Below are 17041 nucleotides of genomic sequence, written 5' to 3' on the forward strand. Positions count from 1 at the left end.
AAATGTAATGATCTTTTAGATTTATAAAAGCTTTATTACTATTCCAAAATGTATAAAATCTTTTAATTATTGCTTCTTAGCCTTCTTCTTTAGTCCCTCGAGATAAATGCCAAGGCCTTTCTGTACGGCTGGTTGATTGACAAAGAACAAGAACTTCTCCAAATCGTCCTTTCGTTCGTTCTCCAGTTGCTGTAGATCGGCAGCTCGGAATTGCTGTTTTGTCAGGGACCTAGCCAGAGGATTGACCTTGGCAAAGGTTGTAATAAAGGCGGTGCACTTTTCAATTGCCTCCTCCTTGTTGGTAGCAGTCTCATCGATGAGGCCCACCTTCAAGGCTTCCTCTGTGGTGAACATACGTCCTTGGTTCAGGGCGCGCTCTGCCTCACGTTGTGGCAAAACGCTCAGGAAAGAGGCCATGAACCACTTGGGCGCAACAATACCAAGTTGTGTTTCATTAAGGCCGATTGTGAACTTGGGCACCATGACTCGGTATTCGCAGGAAGTCGCTAGCAAACATCCACCAGCGGGAGAGTGGCCCTAAAGACGTAGTCTTTTAGAGAATGATTTCTAGAGTCTTACAAGGAACTCACATTAATGGCCGCTGCTGTGGGCACACTGCTGCCATATAGTGCCAGCCAAGTCTCCTGTAGTTGCGTCCAAAATGCTCGAATCCTGTCCTTGTCCGCCTTGTACATCTCCAGGATATCTAGACCAGCTGAGAATATAGTGGAACTTGACTAAAAGTGAATTATGCAATTAATATTGTAAAATCAACGAAATTAAATCTGACTAACCGACGTCAAAATTAAACCGCGACTTTTGTTGCCTTCGATTTCATCAATGGAGCTTTTCAGATCCTGCAGTAGTTCCAGGTTGAGTCCATTTACGGGTGGCCGATTCATTGTAAGAGTAGCAATTCCGGTTTTGTCGTTGACATCCACAGTGGTCAACTTTGTGCCGGTGGACATCAGGCGGATCGATCCACTACGGGCCACCAAGCTCAGGACTTTTGATCGCAACATTATGCTCTGAAATGCAAAACGGCGTAATTGAAAGTGACCTTTGAACGGATACCGGTACAAAACTTTTTAGGCTGCCTAATCTTAAAAAAATCCAAATATATATTTGTTGCTTGTATTTTGATATATCGCAAAGAAATTTATACCTTTAAAAAAATAAATTTTTGTACTTACCTTTTTTTATAAAAACGGGAGCTATTTTAACAAACAACCTCATCTGCCGCAAAACCTGTTGCGCTATCGATTAGGCAGGGGAGTTGTGTATAGGGTTCGGATGGAAAATCCGATAACAGCGAATTCGTTATGCCTTTATAAGGAAAACATTTAATAAGCATATCTAGGGAACGTTGAAGTAGGCTTAACTTTTAACATTAAATAGTTGCTTTCTTGTTATGGAAAAATATAAATAAATTTCTTTATTATGTTAAATTTCAGTTTAATAAATTGCACAGCTTTCATGACTTTTTATTGAAAAAATTTATAAAACTGCTGATCTGCAAAATCCATTGATATCTTTTCGAAAGCTTCCAATTTTATATTATTTAGGAAGTATTTGAAGATCTCATTCAAATAATTAATTCAAACCGCCATAATAACTGTTCGTCCATGTCGATAAGCGATAACCTGTTATCGCCCATCGAGTGTCACTTCTTGCACTGACAGCCGTATTGCAACCTTGTTTTTTGACGTTTACACGTCACAATCCGTCGACGCCGATAACGAATCGTATTCTTGCATTCGTGTACACTCCACCTCAGCCTTCGCTACTTTCTCTACGAAAATCTAACCGAAAAATGGGCTCCGGTAAGCAACAAAAAGTGCAATCCTCGGGATTCACCAAGGAGGAGGAGCTGCTGCTGCAGGACTTCAGCCGCAACGTGAGCACCAAGTCTTCGGCGCTTTTCTACGGCAATGCCTTCATCGTGTCAGCGGTTCCAATCTGTGAGTAAAGTGACACGTTGTATGTTTTGGAACACTTGGTGAATGAAAGTGATGTTCCTTACAGGGCTCTTCTGGCGCATCCATAACATGGATTTGTGGCCCAGTTCCATCCTGTTCGTTTTGGTGACGGCGGCTAGCACTTATCTAATGGCCACCGCCTACAAGAACATCAAGTTCCAGCTGAAGCATAAGATCGCCGGAAGGAGGGAGGAGGCTGTGACCCGCGAGGTCAACCGCCAGGTGGGCGACGATAAGAAGGTTACCCGCAAGGAAAAGGATGAGCGCATCCTATGGAAGAAGAACGAGGTGGCTGACTATGAAGCCACCACCTTCTCCATCTTCTACAACAACGCCATCTACTTGGCTGTGATTATTTTTATCAGCTTCTTTATCCTGAAGAACTCGACGCCGTTCATCAACTACATCTTTTCCGTGGGTATCGCCAGCGGCGCCCTGGCGCTCTTCTCCACCAGCGCCCAGACGAACTAAGTGAAATCGCCGCCATGTCATCCCATGTTCATGTACTCGTAATGTAAGGCCCTTCAAGAGATTTCCTGGGACAGCTAGCTGGTTCCTTTTCATCCGTCAGCCCTATTCCCATTGGCGTTTCCAGCAATGCGAGCATAGAAATTTTATAATATAAACACCAACTTGTTGTCTTTCTTGTAGAAAGCTGATAGACTTCCATATGCAGATGATTTAATAAATTGTAAAGGTAAAATAATTTCTTTATTGCTATCGGGGGAGTTTTGAAACGGAAATTGTAGCTCTAGTTTAAGTGTAAATGCAGGACGAGTTCCAGTTGAGCTGTGAGCTTAAACCGCCTCGAGGAGAAGAGCGATGCCCTGACCACCTCCAATGCAGGCGGATCCAATGCCGTATTTCAGCTTCTTGCGCCTGGAAAAATTTAAAGAACATATTACAATGATCACTTTGTGATTTATATCCTCTAAAACTTACTGCAACTCGTGCACCAGGTGACCAGTGATACGAGAGCCACTGGCACCCAGAGGGTGACCCAGAGCGATGGCGCCACCGTTCACATTCAGCTTTGAGGGATCCAGCTTCAGAGCATCGGCACAAGCCAATGTCTGGGCAGCAAAGGCTTCATTGATCTGTTAAGCTTATGGTTATTTTCCGATTTCATAAGTAGTCTGTAAGAAATCTTTCTTACCTCAATCAGATCAATGTCCTCCAGTTTCTTTCCAGATACCTTTAGGACATTCTGAATGGCGGGCACTGGACCAATTCCCATGATCTCGGGTTTCACGCCCACAAAGGAGAAGGCCACCAGACGAGCAAGTGGCTTAAGGTTGTACTCCTTGAGGGCTTCCTCTGAGGCCACAATGACAGCAGAGGCTCCATCACAAATTCCGGAGGCAGTTCCGGCTGTCACAACGCCATTCTTCTTAAAGAGCGAGGGCAACTTATTCAGACCCTCAATGGTGGTCTTGGGGCGAGGGTGTTCGTCCACCACAAAGTCCACCTCCTTGCCCTTGACCTTAAGTTTGATAGGTGTGATCTCAGCGTTAAAAGCACCCTCCTTCTGACCCTTTTCCCAGTTCTTCTGTGAGAGCAGAGAGAACTCATCCACGCGCTCCCTGGTAATCTTGTACTGATCAGCCAAGTTCTCGGCTGTCAGGGCCATAGGCAGCTTGCAGTACGTATCTGTGAGTCCAGCCCACAGGGCATCCTCCAGGTTGTAATTGACGCCCAATGTGGTGCCGAATCGAACGTTCCTGGCGATGAACGGGCTCTGGGACATGTTTTCTACTCCACCGGTCAGAGCTACCTTGGCACCGCCAACCAGGATGTCCTGCGCTCCATTAACAATTGACTGGAAGCCGGAACCGCACAATCGGTTGATTCCAAGGGCAGGTTTCTCGATCGGCACACCGCAATTAAGGCCCACATGACGGGGCACATAGATACCATCCGTGGAGGAGGACTGCGTGGATTTATATAATATATTTTTGAATTCATAAATAAACTATGTCGGATTCCTTAAAAGATTTTAAGGAGTCACAGTTTGTGATAAATAAAAAGACAGGTATTGAAATCCATATCTAATCTCTAATGTTGCTCTGACCGATTACTATCTAGATCTAAAACATTTGGCTTAGTTTAACTGTCTGTTTACTGTGTACTGTCTTTGCTTAGCACATCCTGTTTTTATAACAATCTTTAAGGACCTGGATATTATCCTACTTACCGCAATCACATTTCCTACGATGACGGTGTCCACCTGCTCTCCTTTAAGACCGGCGGCATCCAGGGCAGCCTTTGCCGCAGTGGTTTGCAATTGGGTCTGGTTGATACCCTTCAAGGACCCACCGAAAGTTCCAAAGGCCGTACGCTTGGCAGCCACAATATAGATACCTTTTAGGGGACAGACATATGAACATTGTTGTATGACATAGATAATGTGCGTAGGCAAAGAGTGATAGCACAAATTTAGCAATTAAAGAAAGCGGATTTTTGTTTTCGATTCAACAGGTCCAAAGTGCAACCGGCTGAGTGCGGGGGGGATAGCATCAGATAAGACATCAACAAGTCCAAAGTTCATACCCCTTATACGAGATCATCTCGCACCTAAACTGTTGAAATATTTTTTTTACCGAAAAGGATTCCTAAAATTACCTTTAGTTGCTGCAGACATTCTGTAATTTTTCACTCTTAATTAAAATAAAAATAATTAAATACAAGAAAATGCGACTACCGCAATTCAATAACTCTCGGCTTCTGGTCGCGAATAGCCGCCATCGCCGACATATTATTGGATGAAAGCTCAAAAGCTTTTTCCTTCTCTCTGGCAAACAAAAAAGAGACAAGCCCACCTACTACAGCTGTACGATACACTGCAAAAAAGTAGCCTTTACGTTTTATAGCTTTCGACGATTCATCTTATTTAATTTTCAATAGAGATGAAATAAAAATTAGTAGTTTCCAAATAAAAGACTTTAATTCTTTTCTTAATATATCTTTATGAAGGGAAATCTCCGTACACAATTATTATTTGGTAAAAAAGATTTAAGTTTTGAGTTGTTTAGTACAAAATTAGCCATTGCTCTCCCAAATATGTTGTATTTTCGGGCTAATTAACATAGCTTTACATAAATTAAATCAGGTTTTATAAGCAATTAATACAGTGAGTTCAATAGAAAAGTTTCCCAAGAAATTTAAAATTGTATTCAATAAGATATCAAAGGGTATACAGGATGATCTTTTAAGTAAAGATTCCGAAAATGTTGCTTGTTTAATTAGACTTTATGCTTGGGTACTAGGACAGAGTATGAGCAGAATACAAATCTCATTGAGAATAATGGGTATCGGCTTATAATGGAGACGGGAGTTACTTAAGTTCTGCATTTATTATAAAGTAGTGTGCAATCTCTCTATGTCTAGGGTGAGTTGGAGATGTCCATGTTGTCCGACTTTTCGACGCTCACCGATTTACGTGACTTCGAATCGGCGCTAGACCGCGAACTCTTCACCTCCATGTCCTCGGAGATAGATTTCAGTTTTCGTGATTCGGGAGAGCGTGAGCGGTCGCGTCGCCGCGAAGACTTAGAGGAGATGATGGCCGGGTCCTTGCTGCGACTAGAACGTGACTTGCTACTGCCGGTCACTTGCGGCGGTGAGGGAGAGCTGCGCTTGCTTCTAGATCGGGGTGAACGTGACGAGCGTTTCTCGCTGCGGTGTGACTTCTTGCTCCTTTCGCGAGATCGAGAACGCTTGCCGTTTCCACTGCCTCCTCCTCCAGCTCCATGGGAACGAGAGCTACGAGAGCGTGATGTACTGCGGCGATGGCGGGACCTGGAGCGCTTGCCACGCGACCTTGACGATCGAGAATGCTTGCCGCCGCGGGAGCGAGATCTCCTGGAACGCGACGAACTCCGACGGTGTCGGGATCTAGAACGTTTGCTGCGCGAACGAGATGAGTGTTTACCCCGCGAGCGTGAACGCCGGAGAACGGGATACGCTTCGTCTCTCCCTGGAACCGGAACGTCTGGAACGCCGCCTCGATGTGGAACGGTGCGAGCGAGATCGACTGGTTCGACGTTCCCGAGAACGGGAGCGTGATCTAGACCTGCGCCGTTTGTCCTTGGCGAGCATACCAATCACCGGGTCAATGGCAGCCGAGATCATACTCTGGGCCTCCTTCACAATGGTCATGGCCTCCTCAATCTCCGCCTGTGCTGCCTCATTGGACTTGGCCTCCGGCTTGGTTATGGAGTAGGTTGAATGGTAGACACTTAAATGGCCGCCCTTGAACTCCTGGCCTTGCATGCGCAAAGCGTGGATAATGCTGGTCTGTTCGCAGAATTCTATCATGCAGTACGTCTTGTTGTCTTTTTCAGCCCAACGGGCGTACTTAACCTCGCCGGCGCGCTGAAAGCAATCCATCAGGTCGTCCAGGCGCCACTCGTTTTTTACGTCGCACACAATGATGGTGCGCCGGAATCTCCTCAATCTTGCGGCCATCGTAAAAGGAGGGCAAGGCCGGGTACTCCGGCAGATTAAACTCCACCAGTTTGGGGTCGTACGTCTTAATCACCTGCTGCGGAAGCTGACCTTCGATACGATTAATGACCTCTGGCGGCAGCTTTGAGTCCGGTTTCTGGAGACCTGGCACTATTGTGCCGTTCTTGAGCATCTCCAGGGCCCGGTACTCCTCAGGAATTGCTAGCACCGGTATGACAATTAGGGCGCGATCAATGAACACCGTGTTGGTGAGGTGCTGTGCCACAGGCACACTTGTCGTCTCCGTGTACTTCACGTAGCAGATGCGAGACTGCACCGGACAGGAGACATCCCGGATAGTGGGGTAAAGACGGATCTCCTCTATCTTTCCGATGTTGCCGAATAGAGTTTGCATCTGGTCCTTGGTGGCCTGCGGCGCTATGTTGGTCACCTGGATCACACGCGGGGTGTTGCCGCCAGCCATGTTTGCCAGTTTCTCGATTCGCCCTCGGCTCGGCAATTAGTTTATTTGCAATAAAAGTGTTTTCAATTAACCTACCAAAAGCAAGCGAAAAAATGAAGGGTTGCAACGCGTCGCGAACTTTCGATTAACACGGAAGCGATAAATCGATTACAGCTGGCAACTCAGTAAATTATGGTCTAGCGATTTTTTAAGGAAGCACTATACAGAAATACACAGTAAATTCATTACAGAATGAGAGTATTTTTCGTGTTGTTTAGAACCAAATAAAAATTAATAATTAAAATTAAATTATAATAATTAAATTAAGAGAAAATAAGATATTCTACAAAAATTTTTTTTATAAAAACAACTCTATGTGAACAGTAGTGGGAAATATTTAAATAAGCGGCAATGTGACCAAATTTACTCTGTGAAATTGGATTTTTTAGCCAAACCAAAACGGTCGCACTAGCATGCACGACCTCACAAATACAACCTCACGATCGTAGGAGTTGCAAACAAAATTTGTGAATAAGGACTGACAGATTGTACGGAAGCGTTTCGACTTGTCCCACAATGTCGGACAGCTCAGTGGCCGCATCCGCGTCCGCATCCTCGTCTTCTCCCGCCAAGTCGAGTCTTAGTGACCTGCGACAGTTTCGCATCAACAAGAATGCCTCATCTGTCGCCGCGGGTCCTGCGAAAACTGGTACTTTATGAGCTAAAACTCCCAAAGGTGAAACCCGCTGATTAACCCAGTGATTTCAGAGCGAGTTCCTGGCAAAAAGCGCATTCAGGTGATGGCCGATAGTGACAGCGATGGAAACGACTCCCAAACGCCCAAGAAAACCAAACTGGAGTTGACCGTGAAAGAAAAGGAGGAGCGCTATATGGCAGCTGCCAAGATTTCGCCCCAGTACGACACAATGGTAAGTTTCTAACCAAGATCCATAGTTTTTAGGGGGATTGGCGGGGAAGTGCGCGTCTCTACGTCTGTGTTCACCGAACATGGCGATTCGGTTCGGGCCCGGCGTTGTGAACAGCTGTCGTTTGCCAGGGTCGTCGCTGACGGGGGTAGAAATGGCTTTAAACATATTGCTCGTGTATAACACTTCCTTACCAAACAGCTGATTTATAGAACACCTTTTTAAATGGTATGATTATTGTTTGTTATTTTTTTGTTATGGAAATTCAATTTACATAAAAGAGTTTTTTATGTTGTATTTAGAATTTACGTATCGACTGTTTTAATTTTCTTGTTTTCTATTTTTACTTTTTGCTTCATCTAATATCCACAAAAATAATTTTTTTATTTCATAGGCCATTCAAGAGTCGCTATCCCGTACCAATTGGGATGTGGCTGCCTCTATACGCTACCTAAGGGAGAACTGCAAACCCAAGGGCCAGAATGGACCGTTGTTCAAGCCGAAGCTAAAGCCAAGTTCAAATGGAACTAGCGGAAGGTCACAGGGTCACTTCTCGGATAATGACCACTCAGATGATGAGGATGTAAAGCAGTCCAAGGATCAGGTGTACGACAGCGATGATAGCGACTCCGAGATGTCAACCAAAATGACAGGGCAGCGAAAAAAAGTTTTCCAGTTCATGAACGAGGCTACTCTTATTGAGCTGCAGTCTGTTAAAACGCTGTCTGAGAAAAAAGCATTAGCCATCATAGAATGTCGACCTTTTAGTGACTGGGCCGGACTACGCAAAAAACTGGAGAGTATCAAAATGTCGGGTGATCTCTTGAACTACGCGCAGGAGCTGATCAATAAGCAGAACACGGTGGCCAACATTCTAAGCAAGTGCAACAACATGGTGTCGCGTCTGGAGAAGGCGATTTCCAATGGTGCTGGCATTGCAGAGCAGCCTAAACTTCTAAGCAGCGGGTAAGTGTTACTCAAAATTCCCTCTTATTTCTCTTTACTTTTTCGTTTTTGCAGTCTACAGTTGGCTGACTATCAGATCATTGGGCTTAACTGGCTCACTGTAATGCATAAACAAGAAATGAATGGCATTTTGGCGGACGAAATGGGTCTGGGAAAGACAATTCAGGTGATTGCATTTCTGGCTTATCTAAAGGAGAATGGTCTAAGCCAGGCAGCCCATTTGATTGTGGTTCCTTCGTCCACGCTGGATAATTGGGAAGCGGAAATTTCCCGCTGGTGTCCCAAACTGGTAGTAGAGAAGTATCATGGCTCGCAGGACGAGCGGAGGAGAATGAGAGGTAGATTTGCTAGGGATGGCTTTACTGGTTTCGATGTTCTTCTGACCACGTAAGTAACCAACAAATAATATGAGCTCATTAAAACATAATTTTCTTTTTAAATTTCAAAGTTATCACATTGTTGGATCCACTCCTGAGGAAAGAAAAATGTTTCGAGTTTGCAAGTTAGATTACGTTATCTTTGATGAAGCGCACATGCTGAAAAACATGACTACGCAACGCTATGCCAACCTTATAACCATCAATGCCAGGATGCGTATTCTTCTTACCGGAACTCCGCTGCAGAACAATCTGCTGGAGCTAATTTCTCTTCTATGTTTCGTGATGCCCAAGTTCTTTGCTAAGAGTATTGAGGACATTAAATCGTTGTTCGTTAAGGTAAACAAGAAAAGGTAAAATCAAAAGAAAAATAAATAACATGCTTTATTTCAGAAGGGAAAATCCGATGGCGACCAGGAAGAGGTGTCACAGTTTCAGGAAACACAGATCCAGAGAGCCAAGCGCATCATGAAACCATTCGTGCTTAGACGCCTTAAAAAAGATGTACTCAAGAACCTGCCCAAGAAGCTAAGTCTAGTGGTAAGGGACAGTTAAAAACACTATTAAAGAATATTAATTACTTGTTTAATTTTAGGAAAAAGTATCCATGAGCAATCAACAAAAACACTATTATCACGAATTAGTAGAGTATTATTCCAATAATAAGGGAGAGGTGTGCAGCAGTAGTGAAAGGGCCGGGATAGCGATCATGATGGAGATGCGACGCATTGCGAACCACCCGTTGCTGATGCGGCACTACTTCACCGATGCTCATCTGCGTGGATTTTCTAAGCGCCTGGCAAGTGTCAGTTCCTACAAGAAGACCAATGAGCAATATATCTTTGAGGAGCTCGCCGTCATGTCTGATTTTCAGGTCTTTCAGTTGTGCAACAAGCATGTGAGTCTCTTACAAATGGGCACGTAATTGAAAATGACTAATCTTTTAATTTTCTTTTAGGAATTTTACGATGTGAAAATACCCGACGAGTTAATCTGCGATTCCGGGAAATTCCGGTACCTGGACACACTGCTTCCAAAGTTAAAGGAAGAGGGGCACCGTGTTCTGCTTTTCAGTCAGTTCGTCATGATGCTGGACATTGTGGAGGAATATTTGCGGATACGAAAGTTTGGTTTCTGCCGTCTGGATGGTGCGACTGCCGTGAATGTCCGCCAGGACTTAATTACTGACTTTAATGTGGACGACAGCATTTTCGTGTTCCTGCTCTCCACAAAAGCCGGGGGCGTTGGCATCAATCTGACAGCTGCCGACACCTGCATTATTCACGACATCGACTTTAACCCTTACAACGATAAGCAAGCCGAGGATCGGTGTCACCGTATGGGTCAGCAGCGCCCGGTGACCATTTACCGCCTAATTTCCGAAAGTACCATTGAGGAAGGCATCCTGATGGCCGCCGAAGAGAAGCTAAAGTTAGAAAAGGACATTACTTCTAACGAGAAGGGCGAGGTGCACGAGCAGCGCTGTGTGGTCAAGCTACTAACCACGGCTCTAGGATTGGACAAAGATCAGGAGGAACAGCTAAATAACTCACTGAACAACTCTATAGCATCGCCCGCCAAGTAGGCATTCTCGTTGTCGTCGTTCTTGTCTTTTTCCCCACCTCCGTAATTATTAATTGGATCAACGTATCCTAAGTCCCTAGCGCGTTCATATTTTGTTAAAATCTTTTGAGTAATTCTACTGGTCTATTGATTAATTGATTGTATTTATATTTTATAAACTTGTGGCTAGGAACGAGCGATTTTGCGGAAACTCAACGGAAAGTGGATCATAAATTGGTTTAATAATTTGTCATCAATAGAACGACAACTGTTCATCTTTAGTAACAAAAACATTTCCACCTAAGCCAAGGCAGACAATTTCATATTCTTGTTTTATTGATTTGTCAACCTGCATAGTTTTCTTTTCTTTAAGCTTTTATGTATAGAATTGAAAATCTTGTTATAAGGATAAAAATCATTTGTGTACGAATGGGAACATGACGTTTGTTTTTATTTGATATTCGAGAAGCTCGACAACCCTCATCGGATTTCTCTCGCATTTCCCCGATTGTGTGTGATTTCGGAGCGATGTTGAGAGAGTAAAACAGTTTTGGAGAGCTTTTGCCTCTGATCGTGGCGAGGCGATTCATCAAGTCTTTAGTCTTCAACTGATCGCTCGCGCCGATGATTTAATTTTTAAGTTAAACGCAGGCCAGTGTAGCAGCCAACAGCGTTACTCACATCCATACATACGTGCGAATATACATGCCTACATAATACGGCGTACATCGATAAATAGATATACCCCGCAGATATAGTGTCTCGATCGACAGCAACGAACCCATGAAAACCTAAAGTAAATCTAAAATACAAGTCGAGTTATACATATATGTATATAAATTAATTTAAAATCAAATCCCAATCCTTTATATTTTGTCCTAACAATTCGGGATCTAAGTCCGCGCTGCCGTTATGTGAATCATGCATAAGTACATAAGTTTCCTACCCAAATTCTTTCTTGAATTCTATTTAAAAATAGACAAACAGTTTGCGAGCGGAAATCATATTGCCGCGGCGGCCACTAAAATACTAAATAAATCAGGCCAATAATATTAAATACATTTTTTTTTTGTCTTTCTGCCCGTCTGATCTTATTGTTTTTGACTAGCGGAAACGGAAGCAACGCCAACTGCATATAGGTTTATAGATGTATCTACACAGTGCCGCGATACAGTCATCACTCGCAGCGCTGTCATATACTATAAATATAGATGCGGCGGCACATGTGAGCAATTTTTGGCAATTGCCAAAGAATACGGCGCACAAGTTGGGGGAAAACAAACAGCGCGTGCAGGCTAAACATGAAATAAATATATGAAAATATAAATAACAATTAATAATCCCCCACTTTGGCGTTGTATGGGTGTAGTGACCGATAATATGTATGTTTAAAAGTGTGAGTAACCCGAAGAATAACTATAATTTTAGCGAGCGATCTGCATTAAAAGAGAGAAAAATCACACAAAAAGAAAAACGAACGAAAATAATAACGCGAACAAAAACAAAACGGAATTGTAATAATTGACGAGCATATAACGAGCCGAGAACAAGCAGCACAAAGCGACAAACCAAAAATAGATGATACCAACGGTGCGTATACTTAATGAGCCACCCGCTCATACTCACTCATCTCACTCTCTCGCTCACACAGCAGCCACAACAAGAACAACAATAAGCACTACAATCAATTGTGATCGCGGTGCGTGTGTGTGCGTTTTGTATCTGTGTCTTTGCATTTGCCGCTGTATCTGTATCTGGAAGAGCGCAATCCATAACCATCTAGTGTTCCAACATATTCGGAATATTGGGGCGTGGATGTCCGCTTTGAAATATTAATTATATTTGACACTGCTTACGGCTTGACTTGGCGCATGCCAAGCATGATTAAACGAGACACGAAAGAGCGTATCTACGAAGTAGATAAATATCTTTATACGAACAACTAAGCTGCAGCACCAACCAACAATCGAATCGACGAATAGCGACGCACAAACAAACCCATCTATATACTTTATAGAGAGAGATAAACAAAAGCTCAAGCAGCAGCAGCAACAACGAAACAAATTTGGATGAAAAATTTTTGCACTAAAAGGTGAGTATCCATCGCTGTGATTCATAATCCAGGCCCAGCTTATTCTGTTTGCTAATCTGGGAATAGACTGTCAAGCAATTAACGAGGCAAGTTCACATAATTGTGGTAGTAGTCATACACAGTACAACTACACTATATAGTTTTTTTTCTTTTATGTTTAACATTTTAAAGTCTTTAAAAACCAAAAAAAAAACTAAGAAGAATAAAAAAACTATTAACTTTTTTGAACCAGAAGCCAAAAGATCATACATGTAATTTGTTAAAGTAATAAAAATGTTAGCTAACAGCAAGTCATTTCCTTTTTAAATTGGTAGTTTATTTTATTTTTCAAAAAACATTTCTTGGCGTCATTTTTTGAGGCTTGACTGTACTTTATAGTGTGTATCTTTCGCGGAGACTCACTCCGGACTCCTTGTGGGCACCATATAAGAATTACTCGGGGGCTGATGTCATGCTCGGATACGAAGTACTCTAGCCAAAGACCCCAAACCAGATGCAACTCCTACGCTTCGTCATAAAGCCGGTTGCTCAAAGAGATCAAGTAGTTTGTGCCTCCATCTCGAGTCTTGGGTAAACAGTTTTTGTATATCTTTACTTGACTTATGAGTAGGTGAACATGTTTTGGGTTTGGCTCAGGGCTTAAGCTTTGGATTCTCACGATTAACATTTTATTGCATTTCAGACCCAGCAATCTGAATCTGCAAAAAGGGAACATAGCCCTCACATCGTATTAAGAAGAGAACTCAACTCGACAAAGGAGTAAGAAAAAGGAAGAAAGGAAATCAACTATTGTGATATGTACAAATTTACTCAAATACTGAAGCCACATATTTAGACGTTTATTCCACGGAATCCCAGTTATAAAACGATTAACCGGAGGATAATCTACCAAAGATTAGGCTTTCACCTTCAATTAAGTTTATCTATATAAAGCAGAAGTAGTACTCGAAAATCAAAAAAATGGCCGAGAAAGTTGAACTGGCCCAGGCCGGCCTAAACGGTCAACAGAATGATCCCCGAAAGGTGCGAAAGTCACCTGAGTTTCAGCCCGGCGTTATCTCCCGGGAACGCAGCTTTGTGCGCAGCTCAAATCAACAGGTGAGTTGCATCTAACGATATCAATATCGAACATTAACTATATTTGCGTTTGCGGTTTCAGAATATCAACAAACGACGAAGTCTGGCATTCAACGTGCCTGGCAATCAGACCGGACAGATGAGAGGCAAACCAGCCATGGATATATACAGGCCTCCAAGTGAGTAGTTATAGTCATTCTTAATAAATTCTTCTCTTCGCTTGGGTGCTTGGCGGGGTGTTCGGTTTTATAGCATTTGTAGAAATCAATAACGGGAAACAATTGACAGCTTTATTGGATTTTAACCGAGATTATTTCACTGATCGTTTTTTCAAGTTTGTGAACTTATTCTTAATAAATTTGATCATATAAAAGGATTTTTAAAGTGAATTGCATTTAATTAGGATGGTACTAGACTACTTAATTACCTAAGTACGAATAATAAAGTTTTTATGGATAGATTTTAAAAGAAAAAGTTAAACGTTAAAAGCATATTATTCTGGTCCAGAAATATATATGTCCCAAGCTTGAGATTAGTTTCTGATCTTATCTCACTTAAGAATGGCTATCAGCCAGCTCAGCTTGGATTGCTTTTTTCTTTTCGCTGCAAGCTTATCAGTTCCAACGATTACTTACTGAGACCACATTTTTCTTTTGATTCTTTTCATATCTCTGTCTCATACCCTGTGCATTCCAATTCCCCACACAATGTTGTCCTGTCCCTCACATCATCACATCCATCCTTGGGTATCCCGACCCCCCAAAACTTATTTGCCTCTGTCTCAGATGTGCGCGGAGAGCTGGCTGCTCCAGCCAGCAGTGGTGATGGTTCAATTGGTGTTACCGGTGGTGTCGCCAACAAGCTGAACGTCAATGCCCAGGAGTTTACAATGACAAGCAGCTCCGGGGCACCTGCCGAGGCAGTCAGCAATCGGTAATGCAAAGTCTTTTAATGCCATTGTTTACCCCTCTTCCCGTCTCCTTGCAGAGCTAAACTACAGTCTACAACATTCTTCCAGTTCGTCGTTAATCTTCCCACCCACAAATGGACCCGGAGTGGCTCCGGTTTTGGGTCAGTATGGAAACGTGAATCGCCGCCAGGCCGGACTCTCCCTTGGGAACATGTCGGGCTTGAAGGCCAACCACCATCTATCAACCAGCTCTATCTTGGTGACGCATCCAATCAGTGCCAGCCCCCTTGGCGGTCAGTTGCCGCTCATGAACTCGCCCTCCAGTGGAAATATATTGCATGTAAGCTCCATTTTAAATTAACAAAGCGAAAATGGTATTTAAATTTAATAGTCATTACATAAAAAATATATAATAGGAATGACTTAATAAGTTTTTTTTAGTTAATAAGTTTTAAATAAAGAACAACTTGTTTATGCTAAACTTTTTTTAAATTTCAGACAACGAATCGTGTCAAGTTTGCTCCTGAGCCCAGAGGTCACAAGGTGGCTACTCAAAACCAGTTTGGACAGCTAAATAATAACTACGTTCAGCCTTATCAGGCAAATCTTAATGGAATCGATCCATACATAAATGGGAATTCATTGCAACGCTCGAAGTCCTTATCGTCAGCAGACGCATTAACTAGAGGAATGGCGGGATTAGGTTTGGGGTTGGGAAACGAAGTTGCCGACATTGGCCAGTTCACGCCAGAGATTCAAGCTCTTATTGACACGGCTCTGGAGGATCCAAATAAACTTAACTCTCGCTGTCTAATGGAACTAACATCGCAATTTATCAAGCGTGCGGTGGAGAGCCGGCGGTTTGCATTACCAATCTCTCGCCTGTGCTTAAACATCATCGCCCGGGAGCAGAAGGAGACATTTTTGGAGGCCCTTCTCAACACATGCCGTCAGTGGTATCAGGAACGCGAAAAAGTAAGTAATTTAATCTAATATCTGATAAAATATATATTTAATACTTTACTATTTCTAATCTGTACAGCTGCTGTTTGCCATCCAGGGCATGAAGTCGCCATCCCGTGTTAGATTCACCGCATTCATGGCCTTCCTCACGGAGATGTTTTGTCAGCTGAAGCGCCGACAGCTCCAACTGCGAACCCACCACGAGGGGACTTCCCCTCCGCTGGTGCTACTAAGTTTGTTGTCCAAATGTTGCGAGGATTGCGTGCGTCCACCTATAAGATCTCTTTCAGAGGTAAGTCTGTAAATTTACAAATTGTTGTTTAAGTTCATTAATATGCAATGCTATCTATTTCTCTACCAGATCGAATGTCTCTTCTATGTGCTGACATGCATTGGCCAGGATATGGAGCAGCAGCTGCCACAGCAATTGGAGTTACTAATGGGTCTCGTTCGCGATGCCTTTCTGAATGCAGGCGAATCAGCAGCATCCATTCGACGCACTCTCCTTCAGCTCATCGAGCTGAAGGCATCCCACTGGCAGCTTCCAGGCAACACGGTTCTTTACTACACACACACTAACAACTAGAACTTGAAAATGGGAAACAACTTGAACTAGATCTGAACCTAGTACCAAGGCGGGGATTCGGGCACTGTGCAATCTAAAAGACACCATCAGCTATATTTTCTGTTGTCGCATTGCATTTAGGGCCTGGAAAACTTCTGTTCTATTTATCTTATCGTACTCTTACCTAGGAATAAGCAATATTTATTTCGGCACCAGCAATAGAGAGAAACTAACCCGAGACTTGCTCACTACACACCAAGCCCAGTACCAAATGAGATCTGCCGATTTGACTCGGTATCTTCGGACTCTTCTATATTCTAAGGCTCAACTTTTATGTGAATCCATATATTTATGTGTAATAAATCACAGCTAGTCAAAAAGTCTACAATTTGAATTTTCTTGAAATCATGGATGTACACACAAATACTATACTTTAAACGTATTAATGTTTTAGACGCTTATCTTTTTTGTTATAAAATTAAGGAATGTCTACCTGCTGACCTTTGTTGAACCTCGACCCCTGATTAAGCTTATCAGCACCTTGCTATTTCATGTCTTTTGATTCCTATTTAAGCACAAGGTTGGGCTCGAAATTTCAGAGTCTTGCTCGAAAAGTTGCCATGGTAAGTCGAAAGTTCTCTAAGGTACTGGATTATATATTTTTTTAAATTGTAGGTAATGTTAAGATGTTTTATTTTGTTTACACTCCACCAA

The 17041-nt window shown here is 42.9% G+C and overlaps 6 protein-coding genes across 8 annotated transcripts; 3 read left to right on the plus strand and 3 right to left on the minus strand.

The window, feature by feature from the left end:
• Positions 1 to 13: 13 nt before the first annotated feature.
• Positions 14 to 7250, minus strand: LOC108110950 (enoyl-CoA delta isomerase 1, mitochondrial). 2 transcript variants are annotated; one of them, XM_041819065.1, is made up of 4 exons: positions 7241 to 7250; positions 795 to 1030; positions 591 to 737; positions 14 to 537 (listed from the first exon to the last, which is right to left on the minus strand). In XM_041819065.1, exons 2-4 carry the CDS (start codon positions 1020 to 1022, stop codon positions 67 to 69), a joined length of 846 nt encoding a protein of 281 aa, XP_041674999.1. In that variant the 5' UTR covers positions 1023 to 1030; positions 7241 to 7250; the 3' UTR covers positions 14 to 66. The 2 variants fall into 2 exon arrangements, with proteins under 2 accessions (XP_041674999.1, XP_041674998.1); XM_041819064.1 differs by lacking the exon at positions 7241 to 7250 and adding an exon at positions 1195 to 1273 and having other exon boundaries at positions 795 to 1031.
• On the plus strand, positions 1708 to 2682 carry LOC108111095 (translocon-associated protein subunit gamma). The gene is made up of 2 exons (XM_017220435.2): positions 1708 to 1961; positions 2026 to 2682. The coding sequence occupies exons 1-2, from the start codon at positions 1814 to 1816 to the stop codon at positions 2448 to 2450; spliced, it is 573 nt and encodes a 190-aa protein (XP_017075924.1). The 5' UTR covers positions 1708 to 1813; the 3' UTR covers positions 2451 to 2682.
• On the minus strand, positions 2672 to 4714 carry LOC108111094 (3-ketoacyl-CoA thiolase, mitochondrial). The gene is made up of 5 exons (XM_017220433.2): positions 4602 to 4714; positions 4174 to 4340; positions 3136 to 3909; positions 2922 to 3076; positions 2672 to 2858 (listed from the first exon to the last, which is right to left on the minus strand). The coding sequence occupies exons 1-5, from the start codon at positions 4618 to 4620 to the stop codon at positions 2777 to 2779; spliced, it is 1197 nt and encodes a 398-aa protein (XP_017075922.1). The 5' UTR covers positions 4621 to 4714; the 3' UTR covers positions 2672 to 2776.
• Positions 4926 to 7042, minus strand: LOC108111138 (probable splicing factor, arginine/serine-rich 7). Its single transcript, XM_017220504.2, is given in 3 exon segments — positions 4926 to 5929; positions 5931 to 6422; positions 6424 to 7042. Coding segments are annotated over 3 exon segments (1545 nt in total). The 5' UTR covers positions 6910 to 7042; the 3' UTR covers positions 4926 to 5362.
• A 53-nt stretch (positions 7251 to 7303) lies between the features above and the next one.
• Positions 7304 to 11156, plus strand: LOC108110691 (SWI/SNF-related matrix-associated actin-dependent regulator of chromatin subfamily A containing DEAD/H box 1 homolog). Its single transcript, XM_017219822.2, has 8 exons — positions 7304 to 7597; positions 7657 to 7817; positions 8209 to 8780; positions 8835 to 9167; positions 9229 to 9496; positions 9551 to 9697; positions 9753 to 10055; positions 10116 to 11156. The coding sequence occupies exons 1-8, from the start codon at positions 7465 to 7467 to the stop codon at positions 10740 to 10742; spliced, it is 2544 nt and encodes an 847-aa protein (XP_017075311.2). The 5' UTR covers positions 7304 to 7464; the 3' UTR covers positions 10743 to 11156.
• A 159-nt stretch (positions 11157 to 11315) lies between these two features.
• Positions 11316 to 16712, plus strand: LOC108110692. 2 transcript variants are annotated; one of them, XM_041819063.1, is made up of 10 exons: positions 11316 to 11516; positions 11829 to 12310; positions 12372 to 12812; positions 13495 to 13910; positions 13972 to 14068; positions 14675 to 14822; positions 14908 to 15139; positions 15298 to 15774; positions 15842 to 16054; positions 16124 to 16712. In XM_041819063.1, the coding sequence occupies exons 4-10, from the start codon at positions 13773 to 13775 to the stop codon at positions 16346 to 16348; spliced, it is 1530 nt and encodes a 509-aa protein (XP_041674997.1). In that variant the 5' UTR covers positions 11316 to 11516; positions 11829 to 12310; positions 12372 to 12812; positions 13495 to 13772; the 3' UTR covers positions 16349 to 16712. The 2 variants fall into 2 exon arrangements, with proteins under 2 accessions (XP_041674997.1, XP_041674996.1); XM_041819062.1 differs by lacking the exon at positions 14675 to 14822 and having other exon boundaries at positions 11317 to 11516; positions 14877 to 15139.
• The last annotated feature ends 329 nt before the right edge of the window (positions 16713 to 17041 follow it).

Source organism: Drosophila eugracilis, unplaced genomic scaffold, assembly GCF_018153835.1.
Source record: "Drosophila eugracilis isolate 14026-0451.02 unplaced genomic scaffold, ASM1815383v1 contig_445, whole genome shotgun sequence".
Lineage (NCBI taxonomy): Eukaryota > Metazoa > Arthropoda > Insecta > Diptera > Drosophilidae > Drosophila > Drosophila eugracilis.

Coding starts and splice junctions, on each gene's coding strand:
- LOC108110950 (XM_041819064.1), bottom strand. CDS start 1,236: ATGAGGTTGTTTGTTAAAATAGCTCCCGTTTTTATAAAAAAA. Junction 738..794: donor GCGGTTTAATTTTGACGTCG/GTTAGTCAGATT, acceptor ATTCACTTTTAG/TCAAGTTCCACTATATTCTC. Junction 538..590: donor CCACAGCAGCGGCCATTAAT/GTGAGTTCCTTG, acceptor CTACGTCTTTAG/GGCCACTCTCCCGCTGGTGG.
- LOC108111095 (XM_017220435.2), top strand. CDS start 1,814: ATGGGCTCCGGTAAGCAACAAAAAGTGCAATCCTCGGGATTCACCAAG. Junction 1,962..2,025: donor CGTGTCAGCGGTTCCAATCT/GTGAGTAAAGTG, acceptor TGTTCCTTACAG/GGCTCTTCTGGCGCATCCAT.
- LOC108111094 (XM_017220433.2), bottom strand. Junction 3,077..3,135: donor AGGACATTGATCTGATTGAG/GTAAGAAAGATT, acceptor TAAGCTTAACAG/ATCAATGAAGCCTTTGCTGC. Junction 2,859..2,921: donor CACCTGGTGCACGAGTTGCA/GTAAGTTTTAGA, acceptor AAATTTTTCCAG/GCGCAAGAAGCTGAAATACG.
- LOC108110691 (XM_017219822.2), top strand. CDS start 7,465: ATGTCGGACAGCTCAGTGGCCGCATCCGCGTCCGCATCCTCGTCTTCT. Junction 7,818..8,208: donor CGCCCCAGTACGACACAATG/GTAAGTTTCTAA, acceptor TTTATTTCATAG/GCCATTCAAGAGTCGCTATC. Junction 8,781..8,834: donor CCTAAACTTCTAAGCAGCGG/GTAAGTGTTACT, acceptor TCGTTTTTGCAG/TCTACAGTTGGCTGACTATC.
- LOC108110692 (XM_041819063.1), top strand. CDS start 13,773: ATGGCCGAGAAAGTTGAACTGGCCCAGGCCGGCCTAAACGGTCAACAG. Junction 14,069..14,674: donor GGATATATACAGGCCTCCAA/GTGAGTAGTTAT, acceptor CCTCTGTCTCAG/ATGTGCGCGGAGAGCTGGCT. Junction 15,140..15,297: donor CCAGTGGAAATATATTGCAT/GTAAGCTCCATT, acceptor TTTAAATTTCAG/ACAACGAATCGTGTCAAGTT.